The 22,767-nt window shown below is 42.3% G+C and overlaps 1 protein-coding gene across 1 annotated transcript in view; it reads left to right on the top strand.

Annotated features, from left to right (window-relative positions):
* Nucleotides 1-22,767, top strand: part of ZFPM2 (zinc finger protein, FOG family member 2) — a 332,257-nt gene that overhangs the window by 46,286 nt on the left and 263,204 nt on the right. The window contains exon 2 of the mRNA XM_069957210.1: nt 17,179-17,337. Within this exon, the coding sequence (XP_069813311.1) occupies nt 17,179-17,337 (159 nt within the window). The remainder of the gene's footprint in view (nt 1-17,178; nt 17,338-22,767) is intronic.

Genomic DNA, 22,767 nt, shown 5'->3' with positions numbered 1-22,767 from the left:
ATATGGTGGGTTACCCGATGGGTATGGTTAGTGTTTATCATAGAAATTTTAGTTATATGTGTTTATGTGTATCTGAAGAAGTGGTTTGCTTTACAGTACTTAGTATATACTGTATGTTGGTAGGCACTGATGGAAATCTCCATTTTTCTTCTGTACGCTGCACACTGTCATGACATGAAACACATAATAGCGATGTCTTATCAAATATAACCCTTTCCAAATGAGACCCCCAGGGAAATCAGCTGATTGTGCTGGGGGTGTCGCAGCCAGCCAGGCCTTCACAGTTGTAGTTGTACATTGCAGTGATCTGGATGAATAACCATCAGTGATGGTTCCGGTCCACCAGAATAGCCTCTGATACAAATTGCCTTTCTGTTCATGTTCATAGTGGGTGGTCTTAAGTGAGGGACCACCCTGTATGATGCCCATATCCCTAAGGCTAGGTTAACACTAGGTAAAAAATGACAGCCAAGTTTCATACCAAAAGGCCTTCATTGCACAAATAACGTTCGTAATTCCAAAAAAATAAAAAAAATAACAGATATTATTTGTGCAATGATTGTTGTGGTTATGAAAGACGGACGCCATTTTTACATAGTGTTAACCTAGGCTAACCTAGACCTGGCCAGAACATGGGGCTGATGAGCCAACCTGACAGCACCATAATGTAGATCACTATGATGATATCAGTCCTGGTTATTAGGCCCATTGACGCACTGGAAATTCGGCCATGATATAGATGCAAAAAGTATGTACTGTAAATCTGGCCAAAAGTAGGGGATTCTTATCAATTATGTACGTTACCTTTTTACAAATGTCCCATGGTCTGCATTCTATGTAAAAATTTACCACCTAAAAAAATGCTGTTTTTTCATCTGTTCACACACTGTTTTATTTTTACTCAAAATCATGACCATTTTTTAAAATGTTTTTACTGTGTGTCAACATAGCCTTTAAAAGGAACCTGTCACTACATTTATGCAGCCCTAAAAGAACAGATCTGTGTATTGCTTACATCATTCTGTTCAGCTGTTCTCCTAATATGCAGGAGAATAGGATCCTTGCCACCCCCCACCCCCCACCCTCCAGCTGCTGATTGACAGTTGCTACCTATACACAGCATGGATAGATGACTGCCAATCAGCAGCTGGTGGGCGGAGTTTTCTGCTTCTCATGAATATCCAGGACTACTGGGCTTACACACATAATGAAGAAGACTATTAATTGTCCATCTTATTCAGGAGGATTTTTCAGGATCAGCTGCACAGAACAATGTAAGTGATACATCATTCTGTTCAGCTTCTCTGTCACTAGTTTATGCTACCATGAGATGGGACAGCAGAAACCTACTGACAGAGTCTCTTTAAGGGTTAAAATGAACATGCTGCCAGAACCATGAGTGATCTGACTGGTCCCTGGCAATTTCTTCCCACCCCACAAACCTTGATAGATCTCTTCCTGCTTGGGTGAAGTGAGAGATCTATCAAAGTTGTCAGGGTACAGAAAAGCTGCCAGAGACCACCCCGACCACTCATGGTTCAGGCAGCATAACAGTGACCACTTTAATATAAATATGCAATGCACTCATAAGGGAGGCCATTGTTGTTTACTGGTGTTGAGTGAACATGCCAGGTTTGGCCAACCTGAACTATTGGCATTTGGCTCCCGCTGCCTGGAGAAGTTGGATGCAGCCCTAGGGCCAGTAGTGGATTATAATAGGTCAGTTTCGGGAGGTAGCCCAAGGCCCTGAGCTCCTGGTTGGTCCATGGCCACCCAAAAAGACTTATACTTTTAGTGGTATATTGTCTCCTGGCTACAGTTCTGTCATGATTTGCAAAAAATCTCTTCTTTTTACCGCAATTATTCACAATTGAGGTCATTATGACATTATCTATCCTGTACTATTAATGCCACGCTAGTGCTGCCATAGTTACAGTGGGGGGCCCCGGCTCGGTGAACAGCCCGGGGCCTATGGTAAAGTTAATACACCTCTGCCTAGGGCTGCCAGGAAATCATGGGTACTGCCTATGGCCTATGGCTGTATCCACATTTTCCCGGCAATGGGAGTCAAATGCCAAGCATTCAGGTTTGTCAAGTTCACTCAACACTGGGGGGGAGATTTATCGAACATGGTGTGAAGTAGAATTGTCTCAGTTGCCCCTAGCAACCAATCAGATTCCACCTTTCATTCCTCACAGATTCTTTGGAAAATGAAAGGTGGAATCTGATTGGTTGCTAGGGGCAACTGAGCCAGTTTAACTTTACACCATGTTTGATAAATCTGCCCCTATGTTTCTTTACCTACAAGGATGGACGTGACGAGAAGTGGACAATCCATTTTATTTTAATATACCACACACAAAGATACTCAAAAATACCTTGCAGTGTTTAACCCAAACCGTATGGCACTATACACAAACGGTGCAAGCCATATTACCCTACAGCTGGTGTTTTTATAGGTGCAAATGATAATGTATGCTCAGGCTTCCATCAGCTAATAAGAAGAAATTAGAGTTCCTCACGTCACCACCATTACACCCCAGCTGGCATTGTTCAGCTCACAGCTATAGACTTACCTGGAAGTGGTGAAACTTTGATGGAACTAAAAACTCCCACCTGTTTCTGCATCCTGTTATTAGTGACAATTAGAGATGAACACAACTCAAGTTTGATCGCTCGGCATTTGAATACCGTAGGCTGTATCCATGTTTTCCAGGGACCCCTTAGGGCCGCATCCAACTTCTTCAGCCACTGGTAATCAAATGCTGTACGATTGGACTGGAGCATGCCCAAGTTGCGCTCATCTCAAATGCCAATATATGGAGCTGACATCTGACGCATAGGCCGAGTTGTAAATCATCTATGTTTATTGTATTTACCGATATACTGCATGCATTGTGCACCAATGAGCGCCGGTATACTGACTGGACTCATACATTTACATCTGCTTTTTCAACTGTAAAAAGGGGTTATGCAGGCTTAGAAACCCATGTCCGCCTTCTTTTAGAAACGGCACCGCTCTTGTCCTTGGCTGAATTGTCATAAAACATTTACATATACCATATACAACCTGAGGACTGGGGTGGTGCTGTTTTTGCAAAAACTAGTTGTGTTTTTTTTTCTAATCCTTGATATGGCTGGACTTTTAGAAAAAAAAGTTACTAAAATGTCAAATTTGGCACATGGCTTTTTTGGGTCAAAATGGCTGCAGCCATTTATTAGCTGAGAGTCAATTGGGACAAGTGAAATACAATACTCAAAGGATGTTTTTTTTTTTTTTTTTTCGTTTTTTTCTGGAGGGGGAGGGGGGATTGTAACCAATTTTTGTGGATTTGAAAATTCCACTGGAGATTATATTCCAAGCCAGAATCAACCCCAGAAGCATAACCCACCTGTAGACAACTGTTTCCGAGTTCTTGTCCCTTGTCAGTATAGAGCAAGGTGCTGGCTAGGTAAGAGGCCTTTTGGAGGAGAACTACTTTACATTCCTTTTCGCATAGAGCATTGCATGGCCTATAGGACATCACAAATAAACACACTAACAGCCCCCCCGGTGTGTCTTTATGAAACTGTCCAAAAATAGTCACTAGCATACTACATTTGCCTCATCAAAGAGACTCTGTCAGTAGGTTTCTGCTGTCCTATCTCAGGGTAGAAACTAGTAACAGAGAAGCTGAACAGAATGATGTATCACTTACATTGTTCTGTGCAGCTGATTCGAAAATATACTCCTGAATAACAATGACAATAAGTAGTTCTCTCCATTATGTGCATGAGCCCAATAGTCCTGGATATTTATGAGCACCAGCACATTCTGCCCACCAGCCGCTGATTGATAGTCTACTATCTGTACTTTGTATATATAATGTTTATAGCCAGACCGCTGACAATCTGGAGGGAGTGGCACAGCACAAAGCCCATTGTCTTGCTTATCAGAAGAACGGCTGAACAGAATGACATAATGTAATAATACACTGATTTGTTCAGCTTTTCTGTCACTAGTTTATGCTGCCTTAAATAACACATTCCCTTTAAGTCTATGGCTTGGCTGAGGATTTGTCGGAATATCTTTTTGAAGGCACAGTATACGTATATACCTGAGATAGAGCCCCAAAATGAGAAGTGAAGCTATGAAATGCTGGAATATATGAAAAACTTAGAAACAGTACATTGGGTGGGGGTGTTCTATAATGTAAAAGACTGCAGCCACTGGGCAACTAATAAATATTATCCAATATACAATTTTAAATATTTTTCAATGAATATGAATTGATAACGTGCACAGGTCTCCATCTTATTATCTACATGCTATTCCAGACTTGTACTCTGCAGTTCCCTCCTAGATGTATAAGGGAAATAAGTAAAAGTGGCCAAAGGCAGTGAGCGAGGCGGCGGAATTCCCTGGACCTTAAGATAAATTAGGCTTTAATTACCCATTTTACATGCATGACAACATTTCCGGCTCTGGGTTACCATCTGTTCAAATCCCTTGTTTATTTCTGTTGATCCCTTTTTGTAGTAACTGACCCAGTTCAAAATGTGAAATTGCAGTCTGCAATCTTCAGTATGTAACATATATATATATATATATATATATATATATATATATATATATTTATTTATTTATTTATTTTTTTTTTTTTGATACAGTAATCTGTCCACTGCATTGTTGTTTGAAGGTACTGTATGTTCGCACGATACGTCTGAATCTTGATAATTACGGCTGTATCTTCCTCTCAAAAAACCTGTTATATACCCATAAAGTGGAAAAATTTATCTAGGTTTTTTTTTTTTTTTTTTTGTTTTTTTAGAAACATCGCCTTTACTGTCCAATAACTGCAGCGCAGCTCTATTGACTAAAATGGGGCTGAACTTGCAATACCAGAAACAGCCTATGGACATGAGTGGCGCCGTTTCTAAGAAAAAAAAATAGCCCTTTTGGATCACTCCAGAGCTAATAACAAATGCACTTTTAGAGTCATTACACCTGCACATTTTTTTTTTTTTTGCTCCTTAAAATGGGCTTGATTCATTCAGTTTTCGTGTTTTTTTTTTTTTTTTTTTTTTAATGCGGGTCTCCTTTCTTCTGGCTTTGTTTAAAAAAAAATAAAAAAATAAAAAGTTTACAAAACAAAACAGGTAATAAATAATCTGCATGTTTATTATTGTGACGACTCAAATCAATTACGGACGTTATTTATACGGTGTGTGCCAATTTACCATTGATTTTAACAGAGCATATTATTATTATATTGAAATTAAAATTATATTATATCGAGCTTCAATGTTTTAACTCAGAAATGCTCACAAGATTGCCATAAAATTTTTGTTTTTCTGCCTTACAGTAGTGATGGAGTGGAGGTGCATAGAGGGGTTGGATAGTAACAGCAGGATCCTTAATAGAGCAGAGCCATGGTGTGGGCGTCATGCGACTCCAGGGCTTAGAGACTGTGCCGTCAAGTTTACCTCTGCATGAAACTCTCTAAGCGAAATTGCCTTCACCACATTGTCTGGAGTCCCACAGATTATCAAACTATGCAGCGAAGAACCTCTCCCTATGTTATAATAATAAACTCTACCCTGCTACATTGTGTCAGTGCCTGGTGTGATTAGAGGGGAAGTTTCTCTGCCGTAGCTAGTCATTAGATGAATCGGGTCTCTGATGTATTTGTTAATAGCAGACATGAGCAGAAGGTACAAGAATGGAATAAGATCGGCATTCCTTGAAATCAAGCTGCTGTATTGCAATGCGGTTTACACTTGGTTTCATTGATGTATTATGGGAGACGGTGTCCGCGGCTCCATAGTCAGCAGGGAATTCATTATGCGTAGAATTAGAATTTTCCTTTTTCCAAACGGCATGGCCCATTGACTGTATTCATCGATCTTCTACAGCATCGGTGGAAATGCATGATAGGTCCCCTACTGATGAAGAGACCATTGGTCTCCAGTACCTCTTACGTATGGAGATTGCACTTGACCGTTACAATTAGTCCCATAGACGGTCAATGAGGTGGTGGGCATTCAAGCACACTACTGTTCTAGTCTGTAACGACTGGAGTCGTGGATCCTCTGTACCGTCACCGGCGATGGCTTAAACTGCACCAGGGAGCGGAGTCTAAGGGGCCAATGGTTTTCACCAGAGCCCGCCACGGGATGGGCTTGTTGTGGCAGGCGACCCCCAGGTCGCTACCCCTTGCTTGGTTTGCTAGTGACGGCGGGCAAGGTGAAGCAGGAGCAGTAGGCAGGAGACGGTGCAGATAGTGGTCTTAGGCGTAACCGCAGGCGGCAGAGGCAATGGACAGGAACTATGGACAAGGGCAGCGGACAGGAACAATGGGGAGCTGGGCCAAAATGCTATGGGAAGCATATAGAGGCTCCAACACGAGGGACAGGGCATGCTTGGATTTATAGGGGGTGATTATGTGCAACCACCAATTAGGGGCGGACTGGCCCTTTAAATCTGTGACAGGAGGCGGGGACGCACGCACCGGCCAGGACAGATGGAGACAGGAGCGGGGCGAGGTAAGACACCCCCGGGGGCCGAACTAGTCGCAGCGCCGCGTCCCTGCACCCGGACACCGGCGGCTGCGGGACACGAGGAGGGGGTGCCGCGGCGGCCCGGAGCAAGGGACGCCACTGCAGCCCTGACATAGTCACAAGAAGCACCGGGTAGACCGTTGTTCTCTTGACCGGTTGCTATCTTGACAACCGGATTTCCAGAGATCATATATTCATAAATGCTGTTAGTGAGTCAACCCCTTTACAGTAAATGTCCCTCTTTTACATAGGGTCACTTATGGTCAGTTGTTTTGATACAAAGCTGCAAAAAAAAAAAAAAAAGATTAGAGGGGTATTCGAGATACATAATTTTTTTAATTGTTGCTGGGATCACTATGAAAAAAAAGCATACTGACTTGGGTCCCCTGCAGCTCCACCCATGATGTCCTTTGGTTCATGCTCATTGCTTGGCTTTCTGCTTCTGGGACAAACTCATCTTGGCAATGACTGCTCACTCAGCCGATCACAGAATACAATGATGCTCCACCAGAGCTTGGCTTAGCGGGTCATTGCTGACTAAACAAGTAGCAAACAAAATGATGAATGTGGAGCCGGATGAAGTGACAGGGGAGGCCCAGGGGATATAGTTAGATGTTGATTAGAGAGCATGCTCGAGTCCGATCGTTTGGCATTTGAATACTGGTGGCTGAAGAAGTTGGATGCAGCCCTAGGGAGTCCTGGAAAACATAGTCTATAGGCTGTAAGCATGTTTTTCTCGACTCTCTAGGGTTGCACACAACTTCTTCAGCCATCGGTATTCTAATGCTGAACGATTGGACTCGAGTTGCACTAATCTCGAATGATGATGCATTATTCCGATACAACAACGCTGCTCTATTTCAACTTAATGGTCCTTGATGACTTGGCTATATTTATGACATGCCCATATACTTATGTCATCCCTTCAGCCAATAACTGGTGCCAATGGTGTATACTATGAGGCCAATGATTGGCTGTATTAGTCATATGGGTATATGGTTATGTCATCCCGGCAGCCAAGTAAGCAATGGCGAGAGGTGAAGACGGGAGCGGCAGCTCTGGTATCCTAGGCCTCATTCACACGATTCGTGCCACACGGATCCCCTAGCAGTGCCTTCCCTCCCGCCGCCCGGCACGAATCCTGTGAGCTCCTGTCATCGCATATGACTACTCACCTACTCCCCCGTGCCGGTGGCTTATACACGCTCACTGGCATCCTGCAATCCCACTAGGACATGTCCTATCTCTTCAACGTGCGGACCGGGGTGGGGGTTGCCGCACGGATCGTGTGAATGGCTGCATTCACTTTAATGGTTCCTAACATCGCCCGTGGTTGCGGACAATTTTATGGGACATGTGAATGTAGCCTCATAGCTAATATTAATCACTAGACATAAGCGCGACTTAAACATGCTCATTGAATACCAGTGGTTGGATATAACCCTAGGAAGGCCAAGAAAACATGGATACAACCTATGGCTGTATCCATGTTTTCCAGGCAGCCTTGGGGCTACATCCAACCACTGGTATTCCATTGCCAAGCGATCAGATTTGAGTATGCTCAAGTCGCGCTCATCTCTACTAATCACCATTCGTTACTGGAACTGAATATAAGAGAGGCAGGAAAAAGTCATTTTTCACACTCTACTCATTAACCATAAAAGCACATTCATATGTGTTTCCATCCCATTTTACACCGTCTTCCTAGGGGTCCTATGAAGCCTTAGAATCTGTGTATTTAGCTCGGAGCTTATTATATGATTATACAATAATACGTGCAGCCCGGTCGTCCGCTGTGATGTTGCACAAACAAATACGGAAACTGGTGTGAATTTCAAGAATCAGCTGCTACAATAATGACAAAATTCATCTTTTAACTCAGTGGTAGATTTCTTGGCAAAAGAGACCTCCAGGTTTCCAGTTCAATCCCTGTGATTCTGCGTTGCAAAATTGAGACGAGAGACTCAGCAAGTGTGTGATCTTATTAGAGCCGTTGGCAGGGTACCCTGTAATCCTCACAAAATAAAGCCTCGTCTACTCAATGTGGAAGAAGGAACCCGCCATGATGTTTGAACGCACGGACCTACTAAACACTTAGCAGTCCACACAATGACATTCATCCTCCCGACTCTTTATATCGACGTTGCCGAGTCTGGAGATTATTGGCCCCACGTCCCTCTTTTTTTTTTTTTTTATTCCCCCTTGTTTTAATATAGATCTTGTTTGCAATTTATGATGCTCTTAGCAATTACAGGGGGCATGCGTTCAGAAGAGAAAATCGATCTCCAGTGTGTAAATGGAATATTTCAAGTCAGGGCTTTAATCTGACTCGTATAAATGTCGTTTCCTGTATTGATTCAGTAGCTGAAAGAAGGGTTGTATCTACTTAATAAAATAGAGCAGGCAAATTCCCTGTCGGGTACTTAAAGCAGAAGGCCGTGCATTGATAAAGACGTGTACTGTGCACTCCATCTGTTATTGGAGCGGTATCGAGGGGTAAAGGCTTCAACTCTCAGGGCAGAACGAGTTCTTGTTTCGGGAAGGATAACACTTTTTTTACCACTTGGTTGAAGAAGTTTTAAGATCTTAGGATAAAACATTATTAGCTCGATAGATGTTAAACATTTTTATTTTTCCTTATTTAGTTATGTTTATTATATATTTCTCAGTGCTGCAATGGGTGGCTGCTCTATTATTTATGTAAAGGCCCTATTACACAAAGCGATTATCGGCCAATACGGCCGGTAATCACTACGTGTAATCAAAGACAACGATCAGCCGACATGCACAATGTTGGCTGATCGTTGTCTTTCAACATGTTGAAAGAGGAACGATGCAGACAGCAACGATCAGCTGTTTCCGCACTGCGCAACAGGAGCGGCGGCAGCAGACTGACGCTATCTCCCATAGGCTCCCCAGACAATCTTTAGATAGTCTTACTCGTGTCACAACATGGACCTGGCCCCCTCTTGTAAGACCTTTTCTGCTCCCTTAACAAGCCCTTTAATTTCTACAAACCTAGGGGTGGTGTCAGAATAATACAGGCTATACTCACCTGCGCTGGTACCCTGTTGCTGTCTAGTCTTCTGCTGGCGGTCACTTCTTCCTGGTTACTGTGACTTGCTAATGCCACAGGAACTTCCCCACTTAACCAATCAGTAACTGAGATGAGACAATGCTGCAGCCATTGGCTAAGTGGGAACTTCCTGTGGGGTTGTGCCATCACTGGAGTCAGGCAGGAGCAGTTACTAGTTGTGGACTGGGAGCATTAGGACTGCAGCTGTGGGGGACCTAGGTGGGTGAATATAGCCTATATACAGTATTGTTCCTATGTCACTCCTCGGCAAATCTGTGCTGTTAAGTTCTACATACTATGTGTGATTTTCTTTGAAGTTTGACATGGGTTTGGGCATTTCATGTCGATCTACACATGAGATGAGCAAATCTCCAGCACGCTTTAGACCCGAGCGTGCAGCATTAGATTACCAGTGGCTGCAGAAGTGTGATGCCCCCCTAGGCAGTCATGGAAAACATGGATACAGCCTATGGCCTATGGCTGTATCCATGTTTTCCAGGCAGCCTTAGGGCTGCATCCAACTTCTACAGGCACAAGTAATCAAATGCTGCATGCGTGGATTCAAACATACCCGGACGTGCTTAAGAGTCACTCATCTCTAAATTGCACCCATTAGTTCTGGAAATACGGTTGATGTGGGCAGGTAAAGCTGACCCATACATTTTTTTCCGGGTTTAGGCCTCATTCACACGTTTAGTAATTCTTCTAGACCGCAAAACCTCACGCTATTTTTACTCCCTGGTCCGTATAAATGAATCCGTATTTGCATCCTTATTGCATCTTAACGTTTACGTTTCTGTATCCGTTTCCGTAAAATGTGAATAGTACTAGTTCGCATATATTTGATCCGTGATGTCTGTGAAAAACACGGATCCCATAGACTTCTATTGGTAATCTGTACTGCAATCACAATCCGCACTAGGGCATGTCCTTTTTTTTACGGAATAGATTACATGTCAAAATTAACGCAGACTGTGTGAATAGCCCAATGGGAACCAATGTGCTCTAAGTTGAACCATGATTACGGATCCGAAAAAACTGACAACTTTACTGAACGTGTGAATAAGGCCTTACTTTTTAAAAATTGACCCAAGTTTATCCATTATAAGTCTATGAGACCATCTCCTGGAACTGGATGGAGATTGGGGCGAGCTGGGGAGTGAAGAGCACAGTTGTCCACTTTTTCTGTCTCTTTCTGATGATTAAGTGTGAAGACCAAGACCAAGAGAACTTTTGACATGCGTCTTTGAATCTGTCATGCTATATGACCCCGGAACAACTATTTATTATGAAGGTAAAGCAATGATTTAAAATAAACACAGTGTAACACTTAATTTGCCCTGTTGAGCCATTGCATAGAAATTGAACTCTTGTTACCATTGCAGTCCCATCTTCTTGACACCATGTGAGCATCTTATCGGCATAGAACCATTGTGACATGAGACAATATTCTTTTTCTGGCTAAAAAATATATTCACCAAAACCAGGAGTGGGTTGAAAACACAGAAACTGTACAAATCTTTCCAATCTATCATTTTGCCCTGTCAATTCCATTCCTGATTTTTGTGGAAAAAAGACTGATCAGAATACTGACAGAAAGGCTATGTGTGAACATAGCTCAAGACTGAAATATTTGGGATTAGTTTCGGGTGAACGAGAAGAGTTGGGTTAAAGGTAATAAGCCCAGCCCTACTAACCTAACCCTAACGTAGAGTTCTCTTGGCTTTAAAGAGCTTGAATACAGATGGATATGGTCCTACTGAACCTCGTAGTATCATAAGTATAAGGATATTGTAATTTTGGTCAAATTTATTCAGTATCAATTGAATTTAACAGTCGATATGACCCAAAAGGACCGAAAACAAAATTTTGTGATGTAATGGACTTAAAGTCAGCTTTACCCGGAGTTTTTCTGCTAACCCATTGGGCACTATTGTGTAAGGTTCTTTTTACACATCCTGATAAGAGGCCATGCAAGTACACAAAGAAGCACCGATCAATAAGATTGGATCATGGCACAGGCCAATCATCGGCCGAAAGAGTGCCCCTAGATATGCTCATTGCCGATAATCGGCCTGGGTTAAATAAAGAACCTTAACAGGCCATGGTTACAGAAGGTCTGGCTACTAATCTGCAAACTCTACCCCATCCAACAGAAACTTGAGGTCTTCTCTGTTTTTTTGTCCAGACATTTGTCATTATTAAGGTACAAATTTTACTCAATTATTGCTTCACTCCAGATGATGACATTTTGCTCAATGTAAGAACATTCAGACCCTAAATGAAACTATTTATTTAAAAAAAAAAAAAAAAAAGCCCAGTGCGTCCCCGTCTATATTTCACTCTCAAAACAAGGTGGCTCTTCCCGTAAAATGTCAGCCGTATTTCGGCCAGCTCAAAAGAAGGCCAAAAGTCTTAATAAAAGCTTCTTCTATCATAATAGCCAAAGATAAAAAAGTTAAGAGCGTACATGAAAATGAAAGCGGAAAGGTCTTTGAAAAATTTATACACCAGTAGAATTAATACTGTCATACAGCAACGTGTCAAAAGACCCAGCAGAGAAGAATATTAATCCATTTAGAAAAAAATCAAAGGTTTTCTTCTTTGAGTGTAAAGAAACAATTTGAATAATTTTTGACCCTTCCCGCAAAAGTCGGCGGGTCAAATTGAACCTACTATTAAAATTCTGTAATATCTTCCTTTCGTTAGCATTTCAAAACGCAATTTAAATATTCACAGAGCTTCTTTTTAATAAACTTAACAATTTAAATATTCAGCCCGCTTCCCCCCACCCCCCTCTTTTTTTTTTTTTAATAAACTTAACAAAATTCAGGTAATTTTCTTCAACTTTCTTGATTGAAGGAAGGCAATAGGTGCAGATATAAAATAGATGTACAGCTACAAGCAAAAGAAATCAATTATATAGAAGAAATAACATAACACATGGAAAGAAATTAATCAAAAATTTTCTAGTCTATGATTCTCTACTCTGCTACCTGGAGGCTAGGAATGTAAATGAAAAAAAGCAACATCCTCCTGTAGATAAGAGAAAAATTAATAAAAATGTTTCCATCCTACAAGATCCCCTGATGCAACTCGTGTTAAAAAGTGAGTGTCTGCAGGAGGAACTTTACTCATTTTAAATAGATTTTTAGAAGCTGGAGAAATAGGACTTTTATTCTCGCTGTTAAGCTCAATTACATTAGGCTTATGCGGTCTTGCAATGTCCACAGAACGAACATACCTTCATTAAAGAGCTCTGTGGGATGTGCATGAGCCGTGCTTGTGAAGTCCTGTGGTGAGGAACTGTACCGCATGTCTATGGGTTTTCTTCAGCTTAATGTCTCTATGGAGGCCTCCGAGTGGAGCTTAAGGACATTGAAGACGGTTTGAACCGATAAAATGAGGAAAAAGTAGGTTGTATATAGACAGTATTGCTTTACCGCCATGATATCTTATGGAGAATATTGTCTATGATAATTTAGTTTGGTTATCGGCACTGCTATGTACATCCTGCACTAACACTACAATATGGTGATGCAGTGTTTGTAAGTCCAACAATAAGCTTAACCCAAAGTGTAAAGAAATATAAATGGTATTCACCAATTTTTTTACAAGCCGCATAGAAAACACATAGCTCAGGATGGGGGGAATATGACTGACTGGCGGCATCGCCGCTGAGCAGCCGCATTCCCCCATTCCCAAAGTGTTTCTTATATAGGTTGTAAATTAAAGGCTATAGATCAATTATTAAGTGTCTTCATACGGAGGATTGTCTATAATAAGTTTGGGTTGGGTAGCTCATTACTAATCATAATAATGAATCAATTGTAATGTTGCAGATACCCTTCATTTCCAGAAATCATGGAAGAAATTGGGGAAGGAAACTAATCCCTAGATAAGCTTCTGCCCACAAGTGCATAGAGTATCCTGATGATGCTATTTTACTTGGAATTGATATAGACTATAGAATGTTTGAGGATATACAGATGGGACCTTCTTTACCATTCCACTGGACTCAACATATCCCAAGATGACCAGCTTTATAAAAACCTTATTTTGTATACTCTGCTGGGACATGTTTATAATGTATATTTCTATAGGGGGTCACCCAGAGGTTATGATGTCTACTGGAACCTGTTGAGGGTTTTGGTAACACGTCACAATATTATATTGAATTTATATTCTGAGATATGTAAGTCCTTAATAAAATTTGCAGAAATTTCCATGCATCAGCGGTTTCTACAAACCAGATAAGCAAAGAGTCCTGGCTGTGACAGTAACCATCATGCTATTCTGTTACACATTAACTAATTAACTAATAAACTAATTAAACAATCTGCCAACATATGATGGCAAATAAGAACCCAATCAGGCTAGAACAAATACCATGAAAAGACTGGGGGAACCATGGACTTATAGAGCATACAAAATGGAAAATGCCCACATTCATATTGAGGTCTTAAGGCCCTATTACACGGGTCAATGTTTAGGAACAAGCGGGCGCCGACCTGTCAGATCAGTTTCCGCTTGCTACTCGATCGGCGCTTGCTGCTGGCACTATTACACGCAATGACGGCGAGCAGGTAAAAGCCGGGGCCACGGATAGCGTCTGTCTCCTACTACATGGGGTGACAGCCAACAGACCATCGCTATCATTTTAGTTTTTTTCAACATGTTGAAAGACAAGGATCTGCCAACATTGTGCATGTCGGCTGATCATTGCCTTTCTACAGGAACTATTACATCAAGTGATTATTGGCCGTAATGGCCAATAATCGGCCACTTATGGCCGATAATCGCTTGGCGTAATAGAGCCTTTACTCTCCTAAGTCTTGTAATTAGATATAATAGTCTGAAAAGGTATGTGTGAGCCCCAGTTGTATTATCTTAGGCTGGTTCATACGACCATGATGGGTTCTATTAGACCGATCCCCAATCCATCAAACTTATTGACTGATTATTGGTTCTGTTGGATTCTGTTTTAATGGGAAGATTAGGGCTATATGTTGTACTAATAGTCCATAGCCATCGCTGTAGTGAAAGAATTGTTAATGCTGATGGCTCCCACTCTCCCTGATTCTTCACTAGGCCCAAAAAGTTTGAATGTATTAGATCTCAGACTATTTTTTATAACCAGCTTTCGAACGTTAAAACCCAATGAGACTTTGGACAATGTAAAGATTATTCTTAACAAGAGGCAAGAAAAAACTTCTGCTCCCTTGATATAATGTAGCAGTTTGTTCCTGTCTATGATCATAGAACAAAATAGAAAGCACTAGTCAGTGACATCTCATTACTGTATGTAAAATGAAATGTCTGCCGCAGTCATAACATCAAAGTGGTTCGGGATACAGCGTCCCGGTGGTTGAGGATACGTGAAGTATCTCCTGTGGCTTCAAGGAAAACGATACTTTCATTTTTTTTTTAAGCAAGTCGGATATTCTGTGTTTTACCACTTGCACAGTGAAAGGTGGTTGTTTATACAAATGTACTGTTAGGGCTTTACAGAAAGTTCATAACTTTTAAAGGGTTTTCCTACCAAAAGTTTTTTTTTTGTCTAACAAATTTGTAAAAATTCTCAAATTGGAAATTTTTTAATCCTTAAAACAGATACTGATTCATACTTAATAATCTTTCATTATGTACAGGGGCATAACTTGAAATGGTTGGGCCCCGTAGCAAATTTATGATTCAGGCCTCCATCCCCCCTTACTAACAACAAACCTGTAAAATGTCGTCACAACCTTTAACCTTTAACTGTGTAAGGAGCACTTGCAGTTTAAAGTACATTGTGTACTACCAAGAGGGCCGACCGAACACTGGGAGCTGCAAATGATGATGGCTCAGTCCATTGCAGGAGTGGGCCACAGGGTCCCCTGATGCTGTGGACCCTATAGCAGCTGCTATGGCTGCTATGGCCGTAGTTACGCCCCTGGTTTTGTAAATGCTTATGGGGCAGCCATCCTGTTCAGCTCTGTTAACAGCAGTTAGAGAGATGCTTTACAGCAGCCCACTTGAAGCAACAGATAAAAGGCCATGTATTGGAGGCAATTGTTAAAGAGAACCTGTCATGTTATATGTACAGTCTGATCTGCCAGCAATATGTTATAGAGCAGAAGGATGTATCTTTAATGGGAAAACATTTAGTTTACTCCCCTATACACCTATATTCCTGCTTTTCTGGCTGATGAGTCCAGTGATCGGCCCTAATCAGTGACTGACAGTTACTTCTCTATGCACATTCATACGGTAAAGGCTGTCAATCACTGATGAGACCACCCACTGGACTCCGAAGCACACATTGAGCAGGAATTTAGGAAAATAGATGACAAGTGCCTCTAAATCTTTCCCTGAATGAATGTTCTCAGCAAATCCTGTTCCATAGTACAATACCAGCAAATCAGATGGCATGTTCAAAGTTACAGGGTCACTTTAAGGATATATTTTATTACCATGTTGATATTGTTCCGCTACAACTGTAAATATTATCTAAGATTAAAAATACAGTGGTGCCTTGGATTACGAGCATAATTCGTTCCAGGACCGTGCTTATAATCCAAATCCACTCTTAAACCAAAGCAAATTTTCCCATAAGAAATCATAGAAATACAGACAATTGGTTCCACACCCCAAAAATAATGATTTATTATTCTGAATAACATGTAAAACAGATGAAACAAACATTCAACAGAAACAGCAGAATATGTGATATTATAAATTACTGTACAGTAATGGAAAGGATGGGAAACACAAGGACGGACAGAGACTGCAGGGAGCATGAAGGAATGAGCAGGGCAGATGTGGGCACATACATGCAGCACTCTCTGTCCGGGGAGAGAGGGATTATAGCTATGGAGAGATTACCTTCACAGTCCTGTCCCCTGATGTAAGCCCCAGCCTGAAGTGGATCTGCTATGATTCGGAAGGTGAGGGAGACTTCCTGGGTCAGAGTACAGGGCTGTAGACCCCGCTACATGCCCCTTCCCCACTCACGCTCCCACCCTGTACTGGGAGCTTTTAAACCAAAGCAATGCTCTTAAATAGGGATGGTCCGAACCTGCCGAGGTTCGGGTTCGTATGAACCTGAACTCTCGGCAATGATTCCCGCTGTCTGCCCGCTCCGTGGTGAGGGTGGATACAGCGGGAGGACCGCCTAGAAAACTGGGATACAGCCTATGGCTATGGCTGTATCCCGGTTTTCCAGGCGGTCCTCCCGTCGTACGAACCTGAACCTCGGCAGGTTCAGACCATCCCTACTCTTAAACCAAATCACAGTTTTGAAAAACTGTGAGCTCTTAAACCAAAACGCTCTTAAACCAAGCTACTCTTAAACCAAGGTACCACTGTACATTGGTTTAAAAGCAGCATCACTTCTGTCCCCAGTTTGTGTATGGAATTGCAGCTCAGTTCCACTAAAGTGAATAGGGTTGAATTGTAATACCACACACTACCTGAAGTGAGAGGTGGTGCTATTTTTGGAAGAAAGCAACTATGTTTTTAATAAATTGTGAAAAAGCTCATATGGCTATCCATAATATTTAACTTGTTTGTATTTGAAGGGCCTCTGGAAGATGCTATTGAGGATGAAGAGGAAGACTGTGTATCCGAGGAAAATGATATCATCACTAAGGAAGAGTTTCCACTGGAAGAAAGTTTTACAACAGAGTTTGAACCAGAAAACATGACCTGTGAGGATGTGGAATATTTCTGTAACAAAGGTACCGTATCCTACCGAGTACAACCGAAATAGTCAGGTGCAATGTGGAGCTATGTCATAAGCAAAATATCTATCTATCTATCTATCTATCTATCTATCTATCTATCTATCTATCTATCTATCTATCTATCTATCTATCATGTATCTATCTCCTATCTATCTATCTATCTATCTATCTATCTATCTATCTATCTATCTATCTATCTCCTTTATACAGTATCTATCTATCTATCTATCTATCTATCATTAGAATTATGCTTTATGATTACGATTATCATTAGAATTTTTGCAATAACGATCACATTTGAGCGATAATCGTTCCATGTAAACACAGCAAACGATCTTTCAACATGCAATCAAATCGTGGTTCGTCGTTCACTAAACATTCGCAGATCGCTTCGTGTAAACAGTCTTTTTAAAGATTCACCCTATGTGTGAGATGGGCTTAACCGATCATAAAAACGATCGCAATAACGATTTTTCTTTTAAATGTTCTAACGATTTATTCTGATTGTTGTTATAAAAAAACAAATCGTTACTTCAATGTTAAACGATTAATTGAGTGAATTATCGCTTCGTGTAAACGCAGCATTAGAGTCTATTCTAAGAATTGTGCAATTTGTAGCACCCATGAATCTTCCAACTTTTTTTTTTTTTTCATTTTACAAAATTCCTTCAGCTGCCAAAGTATCTCAATTGCGAGTAAGAGTCAGGTATGGCGTTCTGAGGCCTCCTAGGATTGTATCCAACTATGAGACAATCCTAGGAGACCTCTACCTGACTTTTCCCTGCAATCGCACTACTTTGACAGCTGAATTAATCTTACAAAAAGAAACAGTCAGAAGATTCATCAGATTCAGATTGGGAAGGGAATACTGTAGATTCGCTCACCTCTACCTAGGAGGCTATTGCTGCTGACGCGTCGGCACATAAAGCGTCAGGGTGGACCTCTAGTATTACTGAGCGGAGAAAGGATTTTTATTCCCATGGACTAGTCTCTTCCTTTATAGACGATGAATCACAAAGGAGAATTATTATAAATATGGACCAATCCCTTATCAATAACATTATTTTATTCATTGTTCAGCTCTAACCACACAATATATATATATATATATATATATATATATAGCTCATTTGTTGCTATGGATTCGCTGAATGTATATCTCAATGCCATGTTAATTACTATCCCTTTATGACACAAGCCAGCGGCCGACCATTATTCTTCAAAGGAGCCGTAACCTTTTGTTTTACCTTTGGAGGCATTTACTGATAGATAACTATAAAGTATTACTCTGTGTGACATACTCTTGGTTCTTTCAGAATGATTCTGTCAATAGAAATAATAGAAAGCTGTTTGTGGGGATTGCTTATACCTGGTGCCATAGCTACTGTAGGGAAATCTGTTTATTATGGCCGATTATTAAAGATCTCCAGCTGTGGGAAAACTACATTGCTTCCCGGGAATAGTAGTTTTACAACAGCTGGAGGGCCATAGATTGGAGGCCACTGTGCTTAAGGGGGAACTATGAGTAGGTTAGACTAATTTAACCTGCTGATAGCCCCCTAATACTTAGGGGGCACCAAGGAGGAGGGTATGTCTCTTACCTTTCTCCTTGGTGCCATACTGGTGCAGTTAGTAGTTGAATTCATGGCCGTCACACCGTTAGGAGCACTCCCCCGTCCCCATCATGCCGAATATGATTATAATTACAAGTAGGCTCGGTGCAATGGGAGCGGGGCAGTGCTCCTAATGGTGCTCCTGACCGTAGATTTAACAACTAACTGCATAGGAATAGCGCTGATAAGGAAGGTAAGAGACATACCTTCTGTATATGTGCATTAGTTCCCCTTCAAAGGGGAACTCTGGAGGAAAAAAAATCATTAAAAGTCATTAAAAATCATGAATCAAACATAGTTTTTACACTTACCATCTCTCCAGAGTCTCCGTCTCCATTTAAATTTCCCGCTGTTTGCAGGTCCCTGAAGCTCCAGTTGGTGGCTTCATTTTTTCTTTAGGGTATATTCACACGGGCGGGCTCGCAGCGAGATTCTCGCTGCGAGCCCGGCAGGTCCTGTCAGTTCCCATAAACTACATACTTGCTGCGGTCTAAACGACCGCAGCGAGTATGTAATTATACCGCGCTTCACCCCTTCTACTCCCGCCGGCTCCCCCGCTGTAAGCAGCATACATTACCTGTCCTTGCTGCACGGGTCCGGCGTCCTGCTCTCCCGCCCGGCCAATCAGTGGCTGCGGCTGGGCAACACACTAATTGGCCGGACGGGAGAGCAGGACGCCGGACCCGTGCAGCGAGGACAGGTAATGTATGCTGCTTACAGCGGGGGAGCCGTCGGGAGTAGAAGGGGTTAAGGGCGGCAGAATTACATACTCGCTGCGGTCGTTTAGACCGCAGCAAGTATGTAGTTTATGGGAACTGACAGGACCTGCCGGGCTCGCAGCGAGAATCTCGCTGCGAGCCCGCTCGTGTGAATATACCCTTACTTCCTGGTTTGGGGTTTCCCATGATGCACTTTGTCTCCTATGATGTCTAACTGACTGTAAAACTGTTAGATGGCTTACAGCTTGTTCAGCCAATCAGAGCTGAGCAACCTGTGTCATCTGACAAAGGGAGGCTGGCTAAACAGGGCTTAGACCCGCCTCCCTCTTGATGATGTCATTGTCACAAAATGGCTGCCACAGAGCAGCCTGGGGTCAACAGTCATTAGGTAAGAATGAGTTTACTTCACTTCCTGGTGGGGGGTTGAGGGGGGGAAAGATAGGGAAGGGGGGAAGATAGGTGATTGAAGGATTTTACAAAGTTATATAACTTTGTAATGTGTTTCAATTACTGGGAAAAAGCTTTACGCTGGAGTACTCCTTTAACTGGTATCAGAATGTTATACAGATTTGTCAATTACGTCTTTTTAAAAATCCAGCTTGCCAGTACTTATCAACTCCTGTTTGCCCTGCAGGAAGTGGTGTGGAAGTGATTTTTTCCAAACCACTTCTGTTTGGGAACTTTCTGTCACGGACAGAGGTGGCAGCAGGGAGCACTGTGTCAGACTAGAAAGATGTCCTAGTTTCCTATGATTCATGCAGCGGTATAAATACTGCCAGAGCCTGTGAGTCCTGCTCTCTCCACCCACTCAGTGATTGGAGAACACATCCGAGCTGTTAGTCATTGTGTGGGTGTGACTCGCAGGACAGCAGCTTTCCTATGAGCCCTGGTTGCAGCTAAAGAGCTTACAAAAATAGCGGCTACCTGCTGGCACCGGCCGTTCCAGGTTGCCTTGACAACAGGGGATCCTGATTTTTCTTTCCGAGCTTTGGCAGTGATTTTCTCTCTAGTGGTCATGACAGATATCTATTAGGACCAGTGCTCGATGTTCTGGCCAGTGTTAAAAAATTTGGTCTGGCGTCACCATGGAGACAGCCCTGGGCCTAACAATGTTTCCCAAGGCTGCTCTTTGTATATGCCTGTTAGGGCAAACTTGTAGCATTATCTATATATTGTAATACACGTAGCATGAACCCCACAGCCACATGTACATGGTATCTCAATATATTTAGCATCTTTAAAGCGAATGTACCTCTTTAAACTGCTTTTATACCTGATCGTATACATGACCACCGCACACATCGTTGCAACCAGGTGGCTTATTTAAAATGGACGGCGCCATCATAATCTGCGTGACGGTGCACATCAGGTCGTATAAAAATATTTATTTTTAGAATGAAATGGTACATCTGCTTTAAGTTTATATACTTTAGGTTAGTTCGTTTTTTTCTACCCAATATTAAAAGCAATGACCCTATAATTGGATAGGGAATAACTAGCTGATGGTTGGCCAATCATCAGAACTCCTTGTCCCCCGAGAGAATGGCATGGCAGTGAGCATGCTCGACCACTGCACCTCCCACTCTCTACAGGACTTCTCAGCATAGCCAAGCACTGTAGTCAGCCATGTTTGAATCTCCCATAGAGAGTGGATTGTGCGGTGGTTGAGCCTGATCACTGCCTCTCTAATCGCCTGGGGTAGAGGAGACCTCTATTCTCATGATCGATAGGAGTCCCTACAGTTGGACCCCCACTGGCCCCTTATTGTGGATAGGGGATAACTTTTAATCATGGAATTAATGGAGATAAGGAGCAAGGCCGGGTTCACACTATATGAAACACCAGACGTTCTGTGACTAGAGATGATCAAACAGCGCTGATGTTCAGGTTTGTACCAACTCAAACCATCGGTATTTGACTCCCGCAGTCTTCCTGTTCCTTGGGGAAGGTGGAGACAGCCCGAGTCCTGCCTGGAAAACAGGAATACAACCTATAGCCCAGGCTGTAGTCAAATACCGATGGTTCGAGTTCGTACGAACCTAAACATCAGCGCTGTTCGATCATCTCTATCTGTGACCTGGCCGGGTCACAGAACGTCCAGTGTTAAAGAAGATCATCCAAGTACTGGCGGGATGATCTTCATTTGTGCAGAATTGGGATGCGGGCGCATCCGTGTGCACCTGCATCCCAATTCACCATTGAACACAATAGAGAGTGCGGCCGGATACACAGCAGAGCGTACGTTTCCTATTAATCATGGGCGTTGTTGCTAATCTGCTGAAACTTACATTGTGTGAACATAGCCTAATGGTTATTTACGCCACAAGGCTATGTTCACACTACGTATGAGACCGGCCGTTCCGTGACCCGGGCCGGGTGGTCTTTCCGGCCGCAGAGCTCTGAGCCGCTCTGAGACGCTCACTTTACTGTGTGAACTGACAGGTCTTTCTGCGGCCGGAATTCACTGAATTCCGGCCGCAGAAAACTGACCTGTCAGTTTTTTCCGGCGCCGCACAGATCCCGGCCGGTGTGTACACACGATGTGTGTACGCTCCGGCCGGGATCCCATTGCACATAGGCTATGTCCCACCCCGCAAAACAATGACCGTAGTTCTGCGGCGAGAACTACGGCCGTAGTTTTACGCAGTGTGAACATAGCCCAATGGTACAAGCAGGAAGTACAACATGTTCCATAAAGACAAGGCCTCGATCAGTAATGATGCGAAAATGAAAACGTTTACACATCAAAATGACCTGGTCCCTAAAGTGGTGAAAGAGTCAAAAGTTATAATCTATTGGGGACATTTTGCAGGGGGGGGGAGAGGGAAGTACCATAGACAATATACTTTAAACATAGGTGGAGTTTCATGGTCTCTTCACTTGGTGTGTGTCACAGTTGCAACCTTGGTTGCACAATATGTAACCCCCATTAGTGGAAATGGAATGTCTACTTTCAAGTAATTTTGCATATGCAAGCCCCTTTAAGGACTTTTCTGTAGGACAATTCTAGCTGCTTTTCTTGTCACCCTCTAATACTTTCTTATGCATGAAAATAGAGGAATAACATAAAACTATATCTACATTTCACTTTT

Source organism: Dendropsophus ebraccatus, chromosome 2 (genome assembly GCF_027789765.1).
Source record: "Dendropsophus ebraccatus isolate aDenEbr1 chromosome 2, aDenEbr1.pat, whole genome shotgun sequence".
NCBI classification, from domain to species: Eukaryota; Metazoa; Chordata; class Amphibia; order Anura; family Hylidae; genus Dendropsophus; species Dendropsophus ebraccatus.
The sequence above is the reverse complement of the archived record's forward strand: the minus strand, read 5'-3'. Positions and strand labels throughout refer to the sequence as shown.